Source organism: Mus pahari, chromosome 19 (assembly GCF_900095145.1).
Source record: "Mus pahari chromosome 19, PAHARI_EIJ_v1.1, whole genome shotgun sequence".
Classification (NCBI taxonomy): Eukaryota; Metazoa; Chordata; class Mammalia; order Rodentia; family Muridae; genus Mus; species Mus pahari.
Genome location: NC_034608.1, coordinates 22377863 through 22399880, shown reverse-complemented (window position 1 = coordinate 22399880; position 22018 = coordinate 22377863). Strand labels below are relative to the sequence as shown.

The window sequence follows — 22018 nt, the reverse complement described above, 5'->3', positions numbered from 1 at the left end:
CAGCTGGTCACATGGCATCCACAGGCAGGAAGCAGCTGGTCACATGACATCCACAGGCAGGAAGCAGAGAGATGAGCGCTGGTGCTTAGATCGTGCTCTCCCTTAAAATAAGAAAATATTTTGTGTGTTCTTTTATATTTTCACACATCTCTGTAGTGTATTTTGATCATATCCATCCACCATGTTCTCCCTCCACCATCCCACAGTGTGTTTATCCTGTTTCCCTCTCAATGTCATGTGCTCTCTGTGTTGTTGACAAGCCTTTGAATCCAGTTAGTGCTGCTCACGTCTGCATGCATGGGGAGACATACGCTCGAGCTTGAGCAAGTGACCAGTGTCAGTGTCCCAAAAGGGCAGTGACTTCACCGCTTAGTGGCTACACACTACTCCTCTGCCAGAAGAGGACCTTGGAGCCCTCCACCATCCTTGCTGGGATGATGGTTGGCTTGATCTGGTTCGAGCAATCACAGCTGGTATGAGCAGCTGTGTGTAGCAGCCATGCCATGTCTAGGAGTCAGCACTACACAGCTCCTCCCAGTGGGCTTTTCCCTTCTGTAGGCTACAGATGGACCCGTCTCCATCTCACAGTGCTGGGATCCTGAGTGTTCTCTTCCACACCTGGCCTTTCTGTGGGTGCCAGTGACCAAACTCTGGTCCTCGTGCTTGTACAGCCAGGACTTTGTCCACTGAGCCATCTCCCAGGCCCAGCTTGGTGTGCTATTAACTCATGTTGAGAATATGAAGTTTTCTATGGGTACATAGAAAATGTCGGGGTGGGAAGAAAAACAAAATGCATCAAGTACACCTAAGCTGCCACACACCACACACCCTGGCTGTGTCGCAGAGTCTTAGTCATTTACCCTTACGGCTATGTGGTAGGTTGAGCTGATGGTCAATCACATTGGTCAGCATCATGAACGTATCACACCTCATGCTGCTTAGCTTTGGAGAAGACCTCCCCCTTCAGCACTGGAAATAGGAAGAAGTGCACTTTGGATCGGCTGGAGAGGAGGCTCAGCAGTTAAGTGTGCTGACTGTGCTTCCACAGGACCCGAGTCTGACTTCCAGCATCCAAGTCGGGCATCTCCCAACCACGGGAACCAGGGGACCCAGTGTTCTCTCTGACCCTTGACAGCACATACATATATTTACACACACTCAGAAAGCCACATGCTGTGGAATGTACTTAAAATCCCAGCTCCAAAGAAGCAGACATAGACAGATCTTTTGGGGTCTCTGACTAGCCAGAGTAGCCTTTGAGGTGAATTTTAGGCCTGATAATTTACCCTATCTCAAAACACAAGGCAGCACTCAGATGTGTATGCTGTTAGTCCCAGCACTGAGGAGGCAGGAGGCAGGTAGACTTCTGTGAGTTTGAGGCTAGTCAGGATTAGAGCCTGTCTCAATAGACAGGGAAAAACAGGTACATGGAACCTGATGCTCTTCACTAGGTCTGTGTACACACACTTAACCCTTATAAACACACACACACACACACACACACACACACACACACACACACACACCTGCACCTGAGCACCAACTAGAAAAGAAGTGAGTCTACATCTTGTAACTCTCCAAGGTCCCCGTTCCACTTTAGCACAGAGATTGACATTCACAGTGGTAACCCACCTCTCCTTCTTATTTTTCTCAAAAGCCCTTACCAGAACGTGACAGAGTTTGATGGGCAGGACGCTTGTGGCTCCAACAGCTGGACCGTGGTGGATATTGACCCGCCCCAGAGATCCAACGACCCCAAGTCTCAGACCCCAAGCCACCCTGGGTGGCTGATGCGGGGCCTCAAACCCTGGACCCAATACGCCATCTTTGTCAAGACCTTGGTTACCTTCTCTGATGAACGGCGGACCTATGGAGCCAAAAGTGATATCATCTATGTGCAAACAGATGCCACTAGTAAGTGTGTCCTGGGAACAGGGGTTTGCTGATGAACTGACACTATTATCTTTGGTAGGCGACTTCTGTGACAGGCTTTCTCCCATGGTTGGCATCTAGAGGAGCTAAGGACTGAGGCTCATATTGTCATATATAATGAGATTATAACCCACGAACTACTTCAGAGTTCAAGAGTTTACTTTTGGGCTGGGAAGATGGCTTGGTGGGTAAGATTGTGTGATGCTCCCAGTACCCACATTGAAAGCTAAGTGTGCCCGTGTTCATGCTCCAGAGTCCTGGGTCCCAGGGGTTTCCATGTACTTGCCTCTACTCCCAGAGCACTGGGGCTCAGGGACAGGGGCAGGATAACACTAGGATTTGATAGCTGCCAGCCTAGCTTTAGTTTCAATGAAAGATTCTCTTTCAAAAGAGTAAGGTAGACGATGATAGAATGGGATAGAATAAGATGCCTGACTTCCTCTGCTGGGCTCTGCACATGCACATGCATATCTAACACACACATGTACACCCCCCCACATATAATACACACATACCACATATAACATACCACACATAACATATACTACATGTAATACACACACATGTGTATATATACACACACCACATTTAATACACACCATATGCAGCACACACTCATATACACCTGCCCATCATATATAATGTGCACACATAGCACACATAACACACACATTGCATGTAGCACATGCATGCACAAATGCGCATATACATAATACCTATAACACACATACTACATATAATACAGACACCACATATAACACAGTCACAACATGTAGCACATATGTATGCACACATTTACCACATATAACATGCTCACATACCACATAAAACATATTTGAACACACTAAAACACACATGCACACATGTAACACACATATGACACATTGCACACACTATATAGGTGCACATACATATATACACACATGTACACACATGCACACATGTAACACACATATGACACATTGCACACACTATATAGGTGCACATACATATATACACACATGTACACACATAGAATGGACACATACCACACATATAACACATACACCTGCAGCACACACATTCTTGAACTCAGAACAGCTATAATTACCCACAAAGGACTGTCTTCAATCTCTGTCTTGGAGAGGGGAGAGTCTGAGTGTGGTGGTGCACTCCTCTAATTCTGCCATTGGGAGGCAGAGGTAGATGGATTTCTGTGAGTTCAAGCCTAGCCGAGTCTATGTAGTGACTACTAGGTCAAGCAGGACTACACAATGAGACCTGTCTTTTAAGAAGTGAATTCAATCAATAAAAAATAACTTACTTAGTTAATTAAAAAATGAGAATTAGACATGGTTATCCACACCTGTAGTCTTATCACTTGGGATGCTGAGGCAAGAAAGTTGCTGTGTGTTTGAGGCCAGTCTGGGTTACATATTAAGACCTCGTCCCAACCTCAAAACAACAGTAAAATAATAGTGAAATGTTTGGGAGGTAGACACAGGAGGATCAGGAGTTCAGGGTCAAACCTATCTACTTATTAAGTTTGAAGCCAACCTGGACTACAGGAGACTCAGTCTCAAAAACAAACAACCAACCCCCAGAAAATAACAAAAATGGAACTTTGCTTACTGTATATTATGTTAGTTTTATTATTGCTATTGTTAATTTCTATTGGTTATAAGTTAAGCTTAATTGTATGTATGTACATTGATTGTTCAGTGCTGTGTGTGGTTCCCAATATCTACTGCAGTTATAAAATGTGCCACCATAGATAAGGAAGGATTAATGCATAGTTTTTCCTTCCTGTCGTGACAACTTTTCAAACATAGACTGACTTTATGTGAGCGTCCCCCAGCTTCCTCATGGTGTGGCCTTGTTTTATTTTCTCATTTGTCTCCCTCTTCCCTCATTGTTTCTTTCTTCTTTATGGCTATAGTGTCTCATGGCCACCTAGTTATGTCAAGACTAACTCCCCTTCTTAGCTTAGAAGTTCTCAAATAGGGATAATTCTGTCCCTCCCAATGGAGGGAGGATGCCTGGAAATGTCTAGAGGCATTTTTGTTGGTCACAGTTGGGAAGTGGGATGGTGGACAGAGTTATCTGCCTCAAATGTCAACATGCAGAGTTAGCACCATCCTTAAAAGGATAGAATCCTAGCTTCAACCACTGTCCTGGGTTCTTCACCATCTCCACTCTCATCTTGTATCTAGACCAAGTTTAATTTCCACAAACTTTTGCCTTTCTGGTATTTGCACACTTTTTGCTTTCTGCTTTGAGAAGTCCTTGTCCTCCCAACTCTTTCAGTCTCCACTGTTTGAGTGTGTGCATTTGTGTGTTCCTGCTTGTGTGTGTGCATACATGTGTGTAGGTATGTGTGTGTTTGTATGTGTGAATCATATTTGAATGTGACACATGCCAGAGGTTGACATTGGGGTCTTCCCTAGTTGTTTTCCACATTATATATTGTGGCCATGTCTCTCCATAAAACCGGAGGTTGCTGATCCTGTCTTTTGGTGCTGGGTTTATAGGTAGGCTTTACAGCCATTCTGTCTGGCATTTCTGTGGGTATTGGGGATATGACCTGTCCTTATGCCATCTCCCTAGCCACAGGTACCACTGTTCTTCAGAGGAAGATTTTAGGGTATATTTTGAAGGATGTTGCATGGCAGCTGGATATCACCATCTGGGGCTGGGAATTGACTTGGTTGGTAGAGTGCTTGCCTAGTGTAGATGAATCCCTAGGCTAAATCCCCCAAGTCCCTCAGAACCACATAGATCAGCAATGGTGGTGCGTGTCTCTCATCCTAGCACTCAGGAGGATCAGCACTCACGAGCTCATCCTTGGCTACATTATCAAGTTTGAGGCTAGCCTGGGCTACATGAGAGTCTGTCTCAAAAACAAACAAACAAACAAACAAATAAGCCAACAAACCCAGTTTGATGGTTTCAAGTGCTTTCAGTGACTGGGCTTGATTTTCTTATACCCCAAATTAATTTCTTCCCTTGATTCTCTTTTGGCCCCAGGAACATCTTCCTCCTGCCCCAAACAGCAAGAGCTTTGGTGTCTCTCAGAGTCCAAGTCTATGGAGTAAATAAATAAGTGGTGGCCACATAATCCACAGTGTGAATGAGCACTAACCTGGCCATGCCTTCCTGGGCTGGGCAAGCATTTTACCTGTTGCTACTCTTCTCTGATGTTAAATAATGCTGCATCAAACAACTGGTGTCACTTGGGCCACTCCTCCCTGCGGAAGTACACCTAACCACTTAACATACTCTCCCTCGTGGTAAATCTGTTTCTCTTCTCCTTTCCAGATCCTTCTGTCCCCCTGGATCCCATATCAGTTTCTAATTCCTCATCTCAGATTATCTTAAAGTGGAAGCCCCCCTCCGACCCCAATGGCAACATCACGCACTACCTGGTCTACTGGGAGAGGCAGGCAGAGGACAGCGAGCTGTTTGAGCTGGATTATTGTCTCAAAGGTGAGTGCAGGCCACTGGAATGGGGTTCACTGTACCTTGATTCTCTTATGGAGACACAGGTCTCTTTTCCTGTTTCCCAGGATGTATACATGCACGTGTAAACGTGTGCACACACATACATGTGCATACATGCACACACTTCATTCTGTCTCACGTAAGGCACTTTATGTGTGTGTGTATGTATGTGCCCATGCATGCACTGTGTGTAGATGTGTATGGGTGTGTAGGCTTGTGTGTATATGTATATGTAGAGGTCAGAGAATAACTTGGGTATGTCCACAAATGCTGTGTGTTTTGTTTTTAAGTTTTTTTGCTTGGTTTTGAGGCAGTCTCGTGAAGACCAAGCTGGGCTTAAACTCACTATGTAGCTGAGGAAGATACTGGATTTCTTGCACCTCCTGCCTCTACCTCCTCAGTATTGGAATTACAGGACTATACCACAGTGCGTAGTTTATGTAGTGCCGGGGATTCAAACCTAGGGCTGTATGGGTGCTGACACTACAACTGAGTTATACACTCAACCCATTTTTTTTTTAATTAGAAGTATTTTTATTCCATTTACTTAATTATTTTCCTAGTCTCTGTGTGTGGGCCCAATGTGCCATGACATGTCTATGGAGGTCAGAAGATAGCTGACAGGAGTCTGTTTTCTTGTCAGCCCTGTTGGTCCCAGGGATCAGACTCACTGGTCAGGTGTGGAGGCAAGCTCTTTTACCTGCTGAGCCACCCTACCACTCCCTCCTTTTGAAAAAATTCAGTCCTGTGCACTGAAGCCAGTGCCTCAGGCCTACTAGGGAATGCTCTCCCTCTGAGCTATAGCCCAGCCCTTACCTCGTAGGTTTCTATTTTTATTTTTGTTTGAGACAGGGTATCTTACTAGTCTAGACTTACCAAGCAGGCCAATCTGGCTAGTGAGGGACCCTCAAGAATCCTCCTGTCTCCAACTCCCCATTGCTGGGATTACAAGTATATCTCATACAACCAGCTTTTCACGTGGGTCCTGGGATCCCAAACTCAGGTCCTCGTGCTTGCCTGCACTTTAGTGTCTGAGCCATCTCCTCAGAACACATACACAGTGTTAGACATTGCACATGGAACTTCACTCCCCATCTCCACAGTGCACAAACACAGACACACACAGACACACAGACACACAGACACAGACACACAGACACACAGACACACAGACACACACACACACAGACACACAGACACACACACACACACACACACACACACACACACTTTATTAGAACAGAACAACCCACCATCAAATCAGAGAAGGTGAAAATGTGCTGTTCTCTTAGTTGATGGATTCTGTCTTTGATTCCTTTTCGGTTAGCAATATCCTTAGCCTGTGACCTTGTAGAAGCAGGCCAAAGGGGCTGCTGGAGAGGTGTGGCTGAGGTCTGTGCTTGGATCCACCCCTGGCCTGGTATCTGGTTTTGGCTAAGTCACAGCAGCAAGTAGTCTGTCTCCTTTTGTGGAGAGGGGCGGAGGACAGATGACTCCTGGGAACAGTACCAACTCTAAGATCATGTGCTATATGCATGCCTGTGACATCATCCCTGCCTGAGCCAGGATCACCAGCTACGTTTATCTCCTTGCATACTTTATATAGCTTGGGAGCAAGTCCAGTCCTGGGCTTAGCTCTGACTTGTTGGCTCTGCATTTGAGTATAGGAAACCACCAGCTAGCCAAGGTTATGCTTTTTGTTTTGTTTTGTTTAAAAAACCAGCAACTTAAAAAAGTTCGATTGTGCTGTTGTTTGTTTATAAACAAGGTTTCACATGGCCCAAGGTTTCAAGTTGGCCTTCAACTCGTGATGCACCCCGAGGATGACCCCAATCATCCCGTCTCTGCTGATGGAGTGTTAGGATGACAGGCACTCTCCATTGTGCTAGGGTTACAGCAGCCAGCTTTCATTCTGTAGGTGGAAATTCGTGATTACAGAGGCTGAGGATACAGCTTAGTCTGCAGAAAGCTCCCTAGTATTCAGGAAACCCTGGGCTCCATTCCCAGCACCATGTAGACCCAGTGTAGGGGGCTCAGTCCTGCTACTGCAGCATTTGGAAGGTGGAAGCAGGAAGGTTGGGCATTTAATGTTATCCCTACCTACATAGCAAGTTTGAGTCCTTTCTGAGGTATATGAGACCCGGCCTGAAAACAAAAACAAAATCACCTTACATCCATGAATAACCACAAGGGTGTTTAAAAACTGGTGGTATGTGAACATCACAGAATTTGTTTTCACTTGAATGTGTATAGATGCATACACATTTCTGGTCGTGTGCTTAGAGTCTGACTGCACCACCTCACCAGTGTGAACACACATCTTCTTAAATGTTCCACACACGGTTCCACACTCTGCTGGAAGCATTCGAAGGGCTTTATTTGAGGTTGATGACAGGTGTCTTGCTCTGTGGCTCCTTGTTTTTTGAGGCAGGATTTTTTTATTAGCTTACTAATTTGTCTAACCTGGCTGGCCAGTGAGTTCCAGGGACCCTTCTGTCTCTACTTTCCTGCCTCGAGGAGTAAGATGTGTGTTGTTATGTTTGGTTTTCATGTGGGTACCAGGGTTTCAACTCAGGTCCTCACGCTTGCATGCCAGTCACTTTACCTACTGGGCCACTTCACCAGTTCACAGAGCTTATACTAAAGAGGCCTAACAATAGTTGAACTTAGGTGGACAACGGCAGAGTGTGGAGGCCACCTTCGGAGGAAATGGAATGCCAGTGTTGAATGAGGCCAGAGCTTCGGTTTAAATGAGAGCCCTGGAAATGGGTAGAGGCAATGACGGTGCCACACTTTAAATAGACGCCGCTAACTGTTGTTATACCTACACATGATTTCAATGGTACCATTTTATGTTATGTTTATTTAGCCATAATTTCGATAATACATATAATAAATGACCAGTAGTACCTTTCTAATTGTATCATAATTTGATTTTATTTTTAATTGTGGTGAATTTGGGGCTGACGGAATGATGCTGGGTAAAATGTATGCTGTACAAGCAGGGTGACCTGAGTTTGGATCCCCAACTTCCATGTAGAGAAAAGCTGGTTTTGGCAGCATGCATCTGTAACCATCACACTGGGGAGTCAGAGACAGGCAGATCCCTGGAGTGTGCTGGCCAACTGGCCTAGCGACTTGTGAGGTCCAAGTTTAGTGAAAGCCTCTGTCTCGGTGACTAAGATGGAGGACTGACAAGATATGTCCGTGGGAAAAGGTATTTGCTGCCGAGCCTTACTGATTAACTTTAATCACTAGAACCCACATGGGAGGAGAAAATAGATTCCGGAAAGTTATCCTCTGACTTCCACATGTGCACTACGGCTTGTTCCCCTTCCTCATAAAATTAATTTAATAATAATAAACAAAGAAATGACTGTAGGAAACACTTGATTGTCATGTAGTCAATCATACATAGATACAGGTAACACAGACATAACACACAGAATGCACGCACACACACACACACACACACACACACACACACACACACACACTTGAACTAGGATCTGTTCATCTGTTCCACCTTACTGAGAAAGCACTGTGGTGCTCGCTCTCTCTCTCTCTCTCTCTCTCTCTCTCTCTCTCTCTCTCTCTCCCTCTCTCTCTCCTCTGTGTGTGTGTGTGTGTGTTTGGTATATGTATATTGGAGTGTACTTTATGTCATGTGTATGTGTGTATCGTGTGTGTGTGTCTGTGTGTGTGTGTAGTGTGTATATGATGTATGTATGTTGGAGTGTGCTTTGTGTCGTGTGTGTGTGTGTGTGTGTGTGTGTGTGGTGTGTATGTGTGTATGGTGCATGTATGTTGGAGTGTACTTTATGTCATATATATGTGTGTATGGTGTGTGTGTGTGTGGTGTATATGGTGTATGTATGTTGGAGTGTGCTTCATGTCATGTGTATGTGTGTATGGTGTGTGTGGTGTATATGGTGTATATATGTTCGAGTGTGCTTTGTGTCATGTGTATGTGTGTGTGTATGTGTGTGTTTGTGGTNTGTATGTGTGTATGGTGCATGTATGTTGGAGTGTGCTTCATGTCATGTGTATGTGTGTATGGTGTATGTGTGTGGTGTGTACATGGTGTATGTATGTTGGAGTGTGCTTTGTGTCATGTGTATGTGTGTGTGTTTGTGGTATGTATGTGTGTATGGTGCATGTATGTTGGAGTGTGCTTCGTGTCATGTGTATGTGTGTATGGGTGTGTGTGTGGTATGTATATGGTGTACATATGTTGGAGTATGCTTTGTGTTATGTGTATGTGTGTGTGTGTGTGTGTGTGTATGTGTGTATGGTGCATGTATGTTGGAGTGTGTTTCATGCCATGTGTATGTGTGTATGGTGTGTGTGTATGTGTGTGTGTTTTTGTGGTGTGTGTGTTCTGCGGGAGATTTGAACTCCTGTTCTGCCTCTCCCTAGGGCTGAAGCTCCCCTCACGGACCTGGTCCCCACCTTTTGAGTCTGATGATTCTCAGAAGCACAATCAGAGTGAGTATGACGACTCGGCCAGTGAGTGCTGCTCATGTCCTAAGACTGACTCTCAGATCCTGAAGGAGCTGGAGGAGTCTTCATTCAGGAAGACCTTCGAGGATTACCTGCACAACGTGGTTTTTGTCCCCAGGTCAGAGCTTTGCACAGGCCAGCTCTCTTTCTGTCTGTCAGCTTGGTGCTATGACTTCTTAGGGAATGAACTCAGGAGATTGTGTAAGTGGGGAGGTGGCTGGAGCCTGAGCTCAATCATGTGCTTGCGGTTGGAGGGGGAAAACAGTCATGTTTGTTGTTGAGGAGAGAGCTCCATTAGGAAAGTATTTGCCCTAAAAGCACAAGGACCTGAGTTTGGTACCCAGAACCCACATAAAAAGCCAGGTGTGTGCTTATATTCCCATTACTGGAGAGGCAGACACAATATTCCTGGGCCTTTCTGCTACCCAGACTGGTCTAACTAGTAATATCTGGGCCCATAAGAGACAAGGTGGACAGCATCTGAAGAACCATAGCCAACGCTGTCCTCTGGCTTTACATGCATGTCTACCTGCTCACACATGTGCACTTGCATACATATGTTCACACATAAGTACACATGTGACCCACAGGTATATTTGTGTGTACACACACACATGCACAAGTGTACATGTGTAGGCACACACCACAAATAATGCCTGTGGGTCACATGTGTACTTATACATGGGTACTAACACACAAATATGTCTGTGGGTCACATATGCACAAACACATGTGTATACACACAGAAATACCCCTATAGATATGTATACACATGTATGCACACACACAAATACACCAGTGGATCACATCAACATGTCTGCCTTTCTTGTTGTTCTTATCTTCTTCCTTCTTATGACTCATTGAACCAGTTAGCTCTGCCTGCTGGAATGTCGAGTGGTTCTGGCTTGACCTCATGCAGGTCTTGTTCAGGTAGCCAGCACTGCATTGAGTTCATAAGTGCAATGACCATGTCATGTTCAGAAGACAGCATTCCATGGCACGCTCCCATCCTCTGGTTCTTACAGGCTTTCCACTTCCTCTTCTGTAGCATTTGTTTCCTGAGCCACAGTAGCAGTGTTGATACAAGTTTCCCATTTAGGACTGGACACCCAACAGTCGCTCATTCTCAGCACTTTGATCAGCTATGACTCTCTGCCCAGTGTAAATAGAAGTTTCTCTGACCAGGGTTAAGAAGAACAGTAATTTACGTGCATAAACATAAATACTTCAAGAGCAGTTTGACAACACATTTGTTTAACAAAACAACAGTTGTAGGCTCCCCATTAGGGCATGTAACTTCCTGAACTGGGCTTTTGAACAGGGTCACACATGAATTCTCTCCCAGGGAGCAGGCCTTCTATCCCTGAGGGCAGTTGTTACCTCTTATAACGGCCATGCTACCATTTCATCAGTGGCCTATCTTGCCTGACAGGTCTACAGATAATTTTGATCCATAGTTGGTTGAACCCAAGAATGCAGATCTCCTGGATCCCATGGGCTTACTTACTGTGTAATCGTTCTTTGTGTTCTAAGGTTGTAAGCCCAAAAGACTCACTCATGGCTTCTCAACAGTGGTGTTGTGTACTTCGATTCAAGTTACTCCTCTGGGGTGGGACCCATCCTGGGCATGGTAGGATGCTGACCTTCTTGGTCCTCAACTGCTCAATTCTAGTAGTGCCTCTTCTCAGACATGACTTCCAGAAACTCCCAGATGTTTCCAAGAACTTGAGCTTTGAATATGCCTGCTGCTGAGGGTTTTTGTATTTTTCCCTCTGTCTCCTTCCCTCAAGTTCTTCATTAGATTTCTTCTCTGCCCACCCACTTCCCAAATCAGATGCAATTTTTCATTTCCTGAGCAGATCAAAACCCTAGAAAGTGTGGGCATGGTGGTGCACGCCTTTAATGCCAGGACTTGGGAGACAGGGGCAGGCGGATTTCTGGGTTCAAGGTCAGCCTGGTCTAAGAGTGAGTTCCAGGACAGCTAGGGCTACACAGAGAAACCCTGTCTAGAAAAAAAAAAAAACCCAAACAAATAAAAAAACAACACAAAATAAATAAATCCTAAAAAGTATGTTTCTACTAAACAAAGTTTTCCTGCGCACACATGTGCTCTCTCTCTCTCTCTCTCAACAGTAGAGACTTACATGATGCTGGACTTGTGTAAATGGCTGAATTTTTTTATGGCTAGGTGTAGTCGTATTTGACATCCATGGTAATTGCATCATGTGAAGTAGTTTTCTCTCACTTTTCCTTTCTTTCTCCGGATTCCTTTCAATTTCAGAAAAGGTGTAGTGCTTTTCTGCTGATCAATGGTGGGTAGGACTTGGATTGGTCTCCTTTCTGTTACTACAGTGAAATCCCTAAGAGTTGATGCATTATGAAGGAAAACAGATTGATGTAGCTTACAGTTTTGGATCTGGGCGGCTTTAGTGATGATATATCAAGGGAGATGACATCAAAGTAGGAGAGGTGAGTCAGGAAGTAGAAGTATATTGTGAGCCAGGAAGCTGTGTTGACTGGGGAGGAGCCAGTAGTGAACTTCTGCTAGGCCCTGCCTCTTAAAGGGCCTACTACCTCTTATTACCACTCCAAGGACCAAATCTCCAGTTGATGAAACCTGGGGAAAAACAGAGTCAACCCACATCCCAGACACAGCAGTATTCTTCTTTTTTTTTTTTTTTTTTTGGAGTGAGCATTTCCTCAAGGGTGTCAGAGTCAAATGGGCCCTCGGTTGAAATTCTGTCTTTCCTCAAAGTGATGAATTTTGTTTTCACAGAAAAACCTCTTCAGGCAATGGTGCCGAGGACAGTAGGTATGACTCAGCTGTGGGACATCTATGTGGCCCCTGTGGCTGTTTAATCAGTGGGAGGGGGTTTGCTAAGTCCAAAATATAGGGATTTATGGGGCTTTTTATTTATTTTTTGCATGTGATAAACACAGCTCTTGAGATTGGATGCTTCATAAATTCTCCAATTAAACACCTTCACTGGGAAATGGAATCTGGGCATGAATGTGGGGGAAATTTTTAACTAACACACTCTTCCTACAATATGTGATCAAGGGCACAGTTCCTGGGTCCTTCCTCAGTGGGTCATTTCCCCTCTACGCATCTGCTCACGAAATATCTTTCTACACGTAACTGGGTGTGAACACAGACCCATGCCTGAGGCTTGATGTTCTAACTTAAGAGGGTAGGGAATCCTACTTGTTATTAAACCCAATCTCATCATTCTTAATGACCATTTCTCTGGGGCTTTAGACAATGCAATATGACAAGAAGAAATGGCCGATCAAAGGAATACAGTGTTGCCAAATTTCAGCAGGAGACTGAGGGACCATATCTCTTCAGTCTTGGGGAGGCCACCAAGGGAGACAAATGCAGAAGCAGACAGGGAGATAAGACACTATTGCATTATTAGTTCATATTGGAACAAGAAGCAAGACAAAAGAGTCAGGTCGGGGCTGCTTTGAAGGACAATCCACCGAATCCAATCAGTACTACCCATTTGTGGCCAGTCATTGGTATATCTGCAACCTACTATATCTGGTCACAACTCCACAGGAAAGTGACTCTCCTTCCCAAGCAGGCATTAGCTGCCAATAGCTCCTCGGAGAGGGGGGTAGCCCTCCGTCTCCTACGTTGGAATTTTTACTTGGCTTGATTTTGTGCAGGTCTGTTTGTGAGCTCAGTAGCCATGTCATGTCCAGAGGAGAGTACTTCCTACCCTTTGACTCTCATAGGATTTTCACTGCAGAGACTTGGGGGTGCTGATATAATGTCCCATCTACTGCTGAGCACCCCCAGTCACTTACTCTCAGCGGCCTGAACTGCGATGGGTCTCTGTATCGATTACTACTCACTGAAATTCTTAAGAAGCTTTTCTGACCAAGGCTGAGAGCAGCACAGATCTAGGGATAGAAACAAACACATAGGGGGCCGTTTGACAACATGATGATTCAGAAAAGCAGCGTCACCTGTGATCTACGGCTTTCCTAGCTGAGGGTTTGACCATGTTTACAGTACCAAGCAATTCCTAATGTGTCTATGTCTGTCTGTCTGCCTGTCTGCCTGTCGGCCTGTCTGCCTGTCTGCCTGTCTGCCTGTCTGCCTGCCTATTTTTCTTTCTTTCCTTCTTTCCTTCCTTTCTTTCTTTCTTTCTTTCTTTCTTTCTTTCTTTCTTTCTTTCTTTCTTTCTTTCTTTCTATCCATTTATCATCTATCTATCCATCCATCTATCTATCTACCCATTTATCATCTATTAATCCAATCTATAATTTATCTATGTATCCATCTGTTAATCTAATCTAATTAATCTATCTATCTATCTATCTATCTATCTATCTATCTATCTATCTATCTATCTATCGTCTATATCTATTTCCAGGCCTAATCTGACCTCTAGTGGCCAACTGAAATAAAATCTGTTGTCATTGAAGGTCTAGAGTTGTGGCCTTCATTCTAAGCTGAATTTTCCATCTTATCCCAAGATGATATTTGGGGCTAGATTACTCAGTGGAGTGATGAACATTCTGTGTATGGTAGCATGCTGAACTCTGCTCACTCCCCAGCAGGGACATCACAGCCTTCCAAAGAAATGATGGAGGCATTCTCTGGTTAACACTACTGGTTTAATATGAAATTGTTGGATAATGAAGTCATGTTTATGAAGAGAGTTCAGAGGGTTTCATTGATACTCTTCCCCAGGAGTCATTCATTAACAGTAGTTTTTAAATTTAATATTGTATTTAGGGATTTACTTACTTTTGTTTTAAAGTGTTTGGATTCTTTGCTCATATGTATGTCTATGTACCATGTACATGTCTGGTGCCAGCAGATGCCAGGAGAGAGCATTGGGTTCTCTGGGACTGGAGTTATGATGAGTTGTGATGCCATGTAGATGCTGGAAACTAAACTGTCTCTACAAGAGCAGCTAGTGCTTCTAACCACCGAGACATCTCTCCTTATTTTGATAGAACCCCCTTGAGATGCAGACATACCTTAGAGATCTTATGGGTAAAGCAGTCAAGTCAATGTAGTATGTAAGTAAGTCACACAAAAGCTTTGGTTTGGTTATGCTGGGGCTGGAGAGATGGTTCAGTGACTAAGAACTTACTGCCTGTGTAGAGGATTGGGGTTCAGTCCCCAGTACTCATATTGGTTCACAACCACCCATAACGTAAGATTCAAGGAATCTGTTGCCTTCTTTTGGGCTCTGTGGGCACTGTACACATATGCAGGCCCTGCAGTCAAACTAAAATAAATCTTTAAAAAGTTATATTCACATTGTACTGCAGGTAGTGTGTAATTACAGATATCTTTTAAATAAATCTTAATCCCTTAGATTTATTTAAAATACTTTATTGAGCTGAGAGTTTTAGTGCATTGGTAGATTACTTGGGAAGCATGTAGCTTTGAGCACCTTATCAATGAAGTAAAATAAAAAGTAAAAACCGAGTTCAATATCTGATGTTGCCATTAAGTAAGTAATACATTCAGGGCCCTGCCCCGCAGACATGAGGTGAGAGCAGAGGAGTGGCTGCGTCCACAAAACAAAACAAAACAAAACAGTGAGTGCAGCAGGGTAAGTGCTCAGAATCCAGCACTGCAACATTAAAATACTTTCAAATAAGATAGAACAAAGACTCACTATCCAATACTGCAAAAGTCAAGTTTAATTTTCAGCACTACAGAAGTAAAGTAAAACCTTTTCCTTTTTTGCTAGAAAATGCCAACATGCAGCTTGTGGGCTTGCACAAAGTTACTGCAGATCTTCAATTTTAAAAATGTAAGGGATCAGAGATTAAGAGTACTAGCTGCAAGTGAAAAATACCCATACATATAAATAATAATCATAACAACAAACATTCAAGGTAAACTAAAAACTCCAGTAAAACAAACCCCGCTCCCTGCCCGTGGCAGCTTTGATGAGTCCACTTCGTCTTTAGATGCTCAGATATGAATTCCCAGTGTTAGATGTGAGGTTTGAGTATCCTTGTTATTTTTGTCAAATTCATTTGTGACTGTTGAGAAATGATCTCAATCCCACCAAAAATGGATCCAACTGAGGCTTACTAAGCTGCTCTCTTTTTCGGTTAAGAAGGCCATTGTACAGAAATGAGGCTTTAATTTGTGGCTTTATATCCAAATACCTTAAATAAGAGGCTGAGGTAGGAGGACTGCTGGGAGTTCAAGGCTGGCATGGGCTACATTGTGAACGGCTGCAAAACCTGGGCTACAGAGTGAGACTCGGTCTCCAAACAGCAGACAGAGAAAAAGAAGCAACCGAAACCAAATGTCTGAATGACTCTAGATCCGTAGTTTTAATCTCTCGGGAACAGTGTAAGGTTTGCAACCAGGAAGGAGACTGGGAAGTCATGAGAAAGTATGACGAGGACGGGAAGTGATTTTTCTGGAGAAGTACACAGAACCCAGCAGGGCAACAGAGCTTCCTAAAGCACTGTAAAGAGCTACAACGTGTGCAGTCTAGGATACTGTGTTTTCGCTTAGATATTTGCATTTATTCTTTGAGAATTTCATACTTTTGCATGATGTACTCTGATTATACCACCTTCAGTACCTCCAGACTTCATCCCACCACATCTGCTCCCCAAATCTCTTCTTTTGTCATCCATTTACATAATCCACTGAGTCCAAATAGAAAAATCCATCCACCCATGAGCGTGGGGACATCCACGGGGGGTGTGGATGCCAGGAGCCACACCCTCAAAAAGAAAGGTAACCCTTCTCCCCTGTTGGTAGCTCCTCAGCTAAGGTGTGGGCTCCATGCCGTTGCTCTGTCCATGATGTGTTTGACCAGCTTCATCCTGTACAGGTCAGGCCTAGGCAGCAGTAGCTGCTGTGAGTTTGTGTGCCACAGCCATGTCATGGCTGGAGGCTGGCCATTCACAGCTCTTCTCCCCACCTTTCAGGCCTCACACTCTCTCCACCTCCTCTTCCATGATGTTCCCTGGGCCTTTGTGGGAGGAGGACGATTTAGGTGTCCCATTGAGGGCTGAGAACTCCACCGTCTGGTTCCATACTATTAATCTTTCAGGTTATATAATTTGGAAAAAAACAAACACCAACTTTTAACCCTCAGCTTAGGTTACGCTAAGGTTATTCCAGAGACTATAAGTTAATATTATATTCAGTTTGTCAGACATGAACTTTCTGAAGCTTCAGAGTCCTTTCAGCCTGACAATAGTTCCTTCTGGAGTTATACTTTGGGAAATAGTAAGACATAGAATAGTCAAAGCTATTGGTAGTGAGAAAAAACTAGGTATATTCTTTTTTTAAATTTCCTTTTTGGATCAAACCTCAGGTCTCAGGCAAGGTAAACATGTACTGTATTATTGAGCTGTACCCAAGGGATACTCTTATTTGAAAAATAGGAAAATGGTTAACTGAAAGATAGATCATACATTAACTGATTTGAGCCCCTTGATAGGTATGCAGTCTTAGGTTGTCAGCCCTAGACACATGTACATATGGTGTGTGTGTGTGTGTGTGTGTGTGTGTGTATGTGTTTGTATCAATAATAATTAAGGAAGGAAAGGTATTGAGAGAGAGTAGGTGAAAAGGAAGGACTTGGTGGAAATGATATAAATTACAATATTCATATGAAACTCTCAGAAAATAAGTTTTCATTTTCAGGAGCACATGCACCATTTGCAGTTGAGAGGAGAAAGTCCTAATGTTAACTGAGGATAAACCAAACCAAAGCAAACCAAAGATCTTGTTCTTCTTAAGACTTTAAAAAAGAGTTTATTTTTTATTTCTGCCTAACTGCATGAGCATATGCCATGTGCCAGAAGAGGGTGTTGGATCCTGTGGAGTGTTTGTGAGTGGCCCAATACGGGTGCTGGAAAACTACCTCAGGTCCCCTGGATGTTCAGGAAGCTCTCTTAAGCGAATGCTTTAAGGGAAGTGCTCAGTGACTGTTTCCCACCTAACAAGTGCAGCATGCAGCTGGCTGGATCATCATCACAGTCCCACATTTTATAAGCAAAAGGAATTGTGCCAAGGGAGCAGTGGAATGGACCATGGGAGTTAGGAAGACTTTACATTTTCCCACATCCTTTCTCTCTTCAGTTCTTTATGTGTCATCTCTCAATGTTTATTTGTTATGTGTCTTTTAGGGGCAGGGGCCATCTGCCAACTGGACAGGTATTTCTTTTTCTTGCTATAACCCCAGTGGTAAGATTTTATTACCAAGAATAGGTGCTTTGTCTCTCAAGTTCCACAATGTATGTGTGAATGACAGTGTGGGGCCTGAGATAATGACTCAGTTAGTAAAATGTGTGTGCCCTCATGCTTATGAGAAGCTGAGTAAAAACCTCTGGAGACTGGAGAGGTTACTCAGTGATTAAAAATGCTTCCTGCACTTGCAGAGGACCTGAATAATTCATTTTCCAGAATTCACAATCTGCCTGCAACTCCAGCTCCAGGGGGATCTGATGCCCACTTCTGGACTCTGAGGGTATTTGCGCTCACATGCTTATACACATGCACATACACAGATATTTAAAAGTAAGACAGATCCTTTTAAAGAAAAGGCCCAACATGGTGACTCGTGTTCGTAGTTGGAGTGCTGGGGAAGTGAAGCTAGGTGGTTCCCTGGGTCAAGGTGACCAGTCAGTCGGCCTATTCAGTGAGTTGTAGGCCAGTGAGAGGCACTATGTGAAGGAACAAAGGTGGACAACACTTGAAGAACAACACTCCAGGTTGTCCTTTGGTCTCCTTGTGAAGCTATGCACATATCAATATAAACACATGTGTACACATGCATGCTCACGTGCACACACCATCCCCACACAGATTGATTATGTGTGACTATGGATTGTACCCTTCCACTCAGCCCCAAATAGCTATACTCTTGTGTGCTTTCCAAATCTTATTAACTCTGCTCCTAATCACCCTTTCTTCAGAAAATTAGCATCCTTTAATTAAGCATATTGAGAGGATTTGGGGTAGCCCTGTAGCTAAGAACACCCAGAGAGTGGGTGTGTCGTCATTGTCAATATCTCTGAGAAGGGCATCTGTGTGGAAATTAATTTGTATCCCCTGTAACTCTCCTCTACCCTGTCTCTTTCTTTTTAATTAATTAAGCATTGCTTTCTCCAGTATCATTTTATTTAAAGATGGCAATGTTATGATCCCCATGCATGCTTTCTTCTTACAGGCCATCCCGAAAGCGAAGATCCCTTGAAGAGGTGGGGAACATGACAGCCACCACGCCCACACTTCCAGATTTCCCCAACATCTCCTCCACCATTGTGCCCACAAGCCAGGAGGAACACAGGCCATTTGAGAAAGTGGTAAACAAGGAGTCACTCGTCATCTCTGGCCTGAGACACTTCACTGGGTACCGCATTGAGCTGCAGGCATGCAATCAAGATTCCCCAGAAGAGCGGTGCAGCGTGGCTGCCTACGTCAGTGCACGGACCATGCCTGAAGGTGGGCTTGCTTTCCGAGGGGCTTACACTTTACAAGGGTGGAGAACCAACTGGCTGCAGACTAGCTGTCTCCCCGCTACACAGTGAAGATGTGCTCTCAAACGTGTTCTCAGTTATTGTTTTTGTTTTAAAATGGGTATCTTGCTTTCTTACCAATGTTGGCATTGAACTCCTAGGCTTAAGGAGTCCTCATGCCTACTCAAGTATCTCCTGCTGTCTTAGTTTCTGTTCTTATTATTGTGATAAAAATCGTCTAACTATTCCACTTAAAGGAGTAAGGGTTTATTTTAGCTCACTGTTCAAGGTACATTTCACTGTGACTGGGGAGTCTGTGTAGAAGGAGCTTGAAGCAGGTGATACCATCACATCCACAGTCAGAAGAAAAGAACAGCAAATCCTGTGTAGGGAATGGTTCTACCCAAAGTGGGCCTTCCCAACTCATTTAGCATAAAAGATTATCCCCCACAGGCAAGCTCAGGTTCCCATCTCGCTTGATTCTAGATCCTGTCCGATTGGAAATTAACATGAACCATTACACACCATATCCTAATATTTTAATCTGTAAGTGTTCATGCATGTGCCTGTTTATGTTGAAGCCAAAAGTTAACCTTGGGCACCTTTTTTGAGGTGCCATTTACCTTTGGTTTTTTGAGGCAAGATCTCTCGAGGGCTGAGTACTTGGTTAGGTCTGACTAGCTGGGCAGTGATTTTGAGGGATCTGCTTGTCTCCGTCTTTTCTACATTGAGATTCTTGGAACACTATGTTTCAGCTCTTTTGTGTGGATTCTAAGGATTGAACTCAGGTTTTATTGACTGAGGTATCTTCTTACTCCATGAGTTTTACATTTTCTGCATAAGAAAATAAGACATGGGAAAATTACATAGCCAGTTTTAACTAGGTCTTTTCGATGTTGGTGACTGCAATAGAATTTGATTCAAGAGTTATATTTGACACTTTAATTGCTTCTTATAGCTAAGGCAGATGACATCGTTGGCCCTGTGACCCATGAAATCTTTGAGAACAATGTTGTACACTTAATGTGGCAAGAGCCAAAGGAACCTAATGGTCTGATTGTGCTGTATGAAGTGAGCTATCGCCGATATGGTGATGAGGTAAGGATTCCAGGTCTTGATGTTATATGGTGCGATTCTGGGGGAGATGGGAACAAATTTCTTCTCACTCCAAGTAGAGACCAAATGACAGCCCAAACTAAAAATACTACCAAAGTCTAACGTGGTGAGCCAATGCCTTTTTATTGGTGGTTACTTATGTATAGACGTGGGCTTACTTATAGGCACAGAGATGACTCAAGTGTCAGGTACATCACCAAAAGCCCATCTCTCAACATGGATGATAACTCATGAAAGCTGAAACCTTGGAGCTCTTTGCAGGCAGCTTTCCCAGTCAGAGACTCCTCTCCTCAGTAGTCCTGCCTGTTTAATCTTAGGGAAGATGAGGCCTTGTGAATCCTAGAAGTTTCAGGGACTTCCTGAGACTTGTGAGTGGTTGACTTCCTGAGCCTTACAGAGCCTCCCTTCAGAACTTTCTGAGTCTTAAGAAATTTCCTTCCATATTGGAAGTGTTTTAATTTGTTGGCAGTTGGTACACCATACTGGGCAGGAACTTTCCAGGTTTCTCAAGTTATCCAAAGCTTCCCACATCAGATGCTATGTTATTAGAGTTCAAATCTTTGATGCAGTCTTCCCAGGGAGATAGATAGTAATGCCAATTTAGAATCTTTTATTTCTTTTATCACTTACATTTTTAAAAAAATTTAAATTTATGAATTGCACGTGGAGGGGTAGGGCCATGTGTGGCCATGCCAGAGCCTGCTTGAGGAAGTCAGGGGACACATTTTCAGTCAGCTGGTTCCTTCTACTGTGGGTTCCGTGGATTGAACTCAGGTCATCGGGCTTTGCTGCACGTGCTTTATTCACTTCACCATCTTTCCTGTGTGCTCTTTCATCATATCGGTGGCAGGACTTTCAGCTGTGTCCTTCGAGCTGGGTGGTAGGCTGCTCGCCTTTCTGTCCTTTCTCACAGGACAAGGCTCCTTTTACTTTAGAGAGAAATCCCCCCCCCCCCACTCTGGGAATGCATCACTTAAATCTTTCTTCTGTGCCTCCTTGCTCCACCAGCAGCTGTGGGGGTTGATGAGAGGGTGCAGATCTAGTAAGCATCCAGGAGAAAACCTGAAGCCATAGCTAAGCTACCAAAGGGAACACCGTGAGCTGACACTCGGTGACATTACAGCTGCCAGAGAGCCTCCCGAGAGCTGAACACTTACCTTTCACCAGGGTGCTACATGTCTGGAACAGGAACTCATGTTTGTGCAGCTTACTAAGTCAGGATGGCAACACGAGCCTTATGTAAGCGTAATTGTGAGCCAAGAAAACTTTATAACAACAGATGGTGGGCTGAGTTTGACTGTGAGAGAATTTGCCCTTAATGTAGTAAAACCAACTTCACAAAACTTTCAAAGTTCTAGAAAAGTATAATAAATCATCAAAAGTCGACGGGATTCCTCTGAGGACTCTTTCTTCCTTTTTGGCACTCAAAAGTTACACTTTAACAGTGACTCAGAACATAGTCAGCACCCATTGCCTACAGGACAAATCTGTAGTCTGTCCTTCCTTCCTTCCTTCC

The 22018-nt window shown here is 43.9% G+C and overlaps 1 protein-coding gene across 3 annotated transcripts in view; it reads left to right on the top strand.

The window, feature by feature from the left end:
- Positions 1 to 22018, top strand: part of Insr (insulin receptor) — a 128871-nt gene that overhangs the window by 85623 nt on the left and 21230 nt on the right. For 2 of the 3 annotated variants that reach the window (XM_029532315.1, XM_021218778.2), the window contains exons 8-13: positions 1658 to 1914; positions 5230 to 5397; positions 9832 to 10033; positions 12692 to 12727; positions 19098 to 19372; positions 20345 to 20484. In XM_029532315.1, the coding sequence (XP_029388175.1) occupies positions 1658 to 1914; positions 5230 to 5397; positions 9832 to 10033; positions 12692 to 12727; positions 19098 to 19372; positions 20345 to 20484 (1078 nt within the window). The remainder of the gene's footprint in view (positions 1 to 1657; positions 1915 to 5229; positions 5398 to 9831; positions 10034 to 12691; positions 12728 to 19097; positions 19373 to 20344; positions 20485 to 22018) is intronic. The other variant, XM_021218779.2, reaches the window with a different exon arrangement.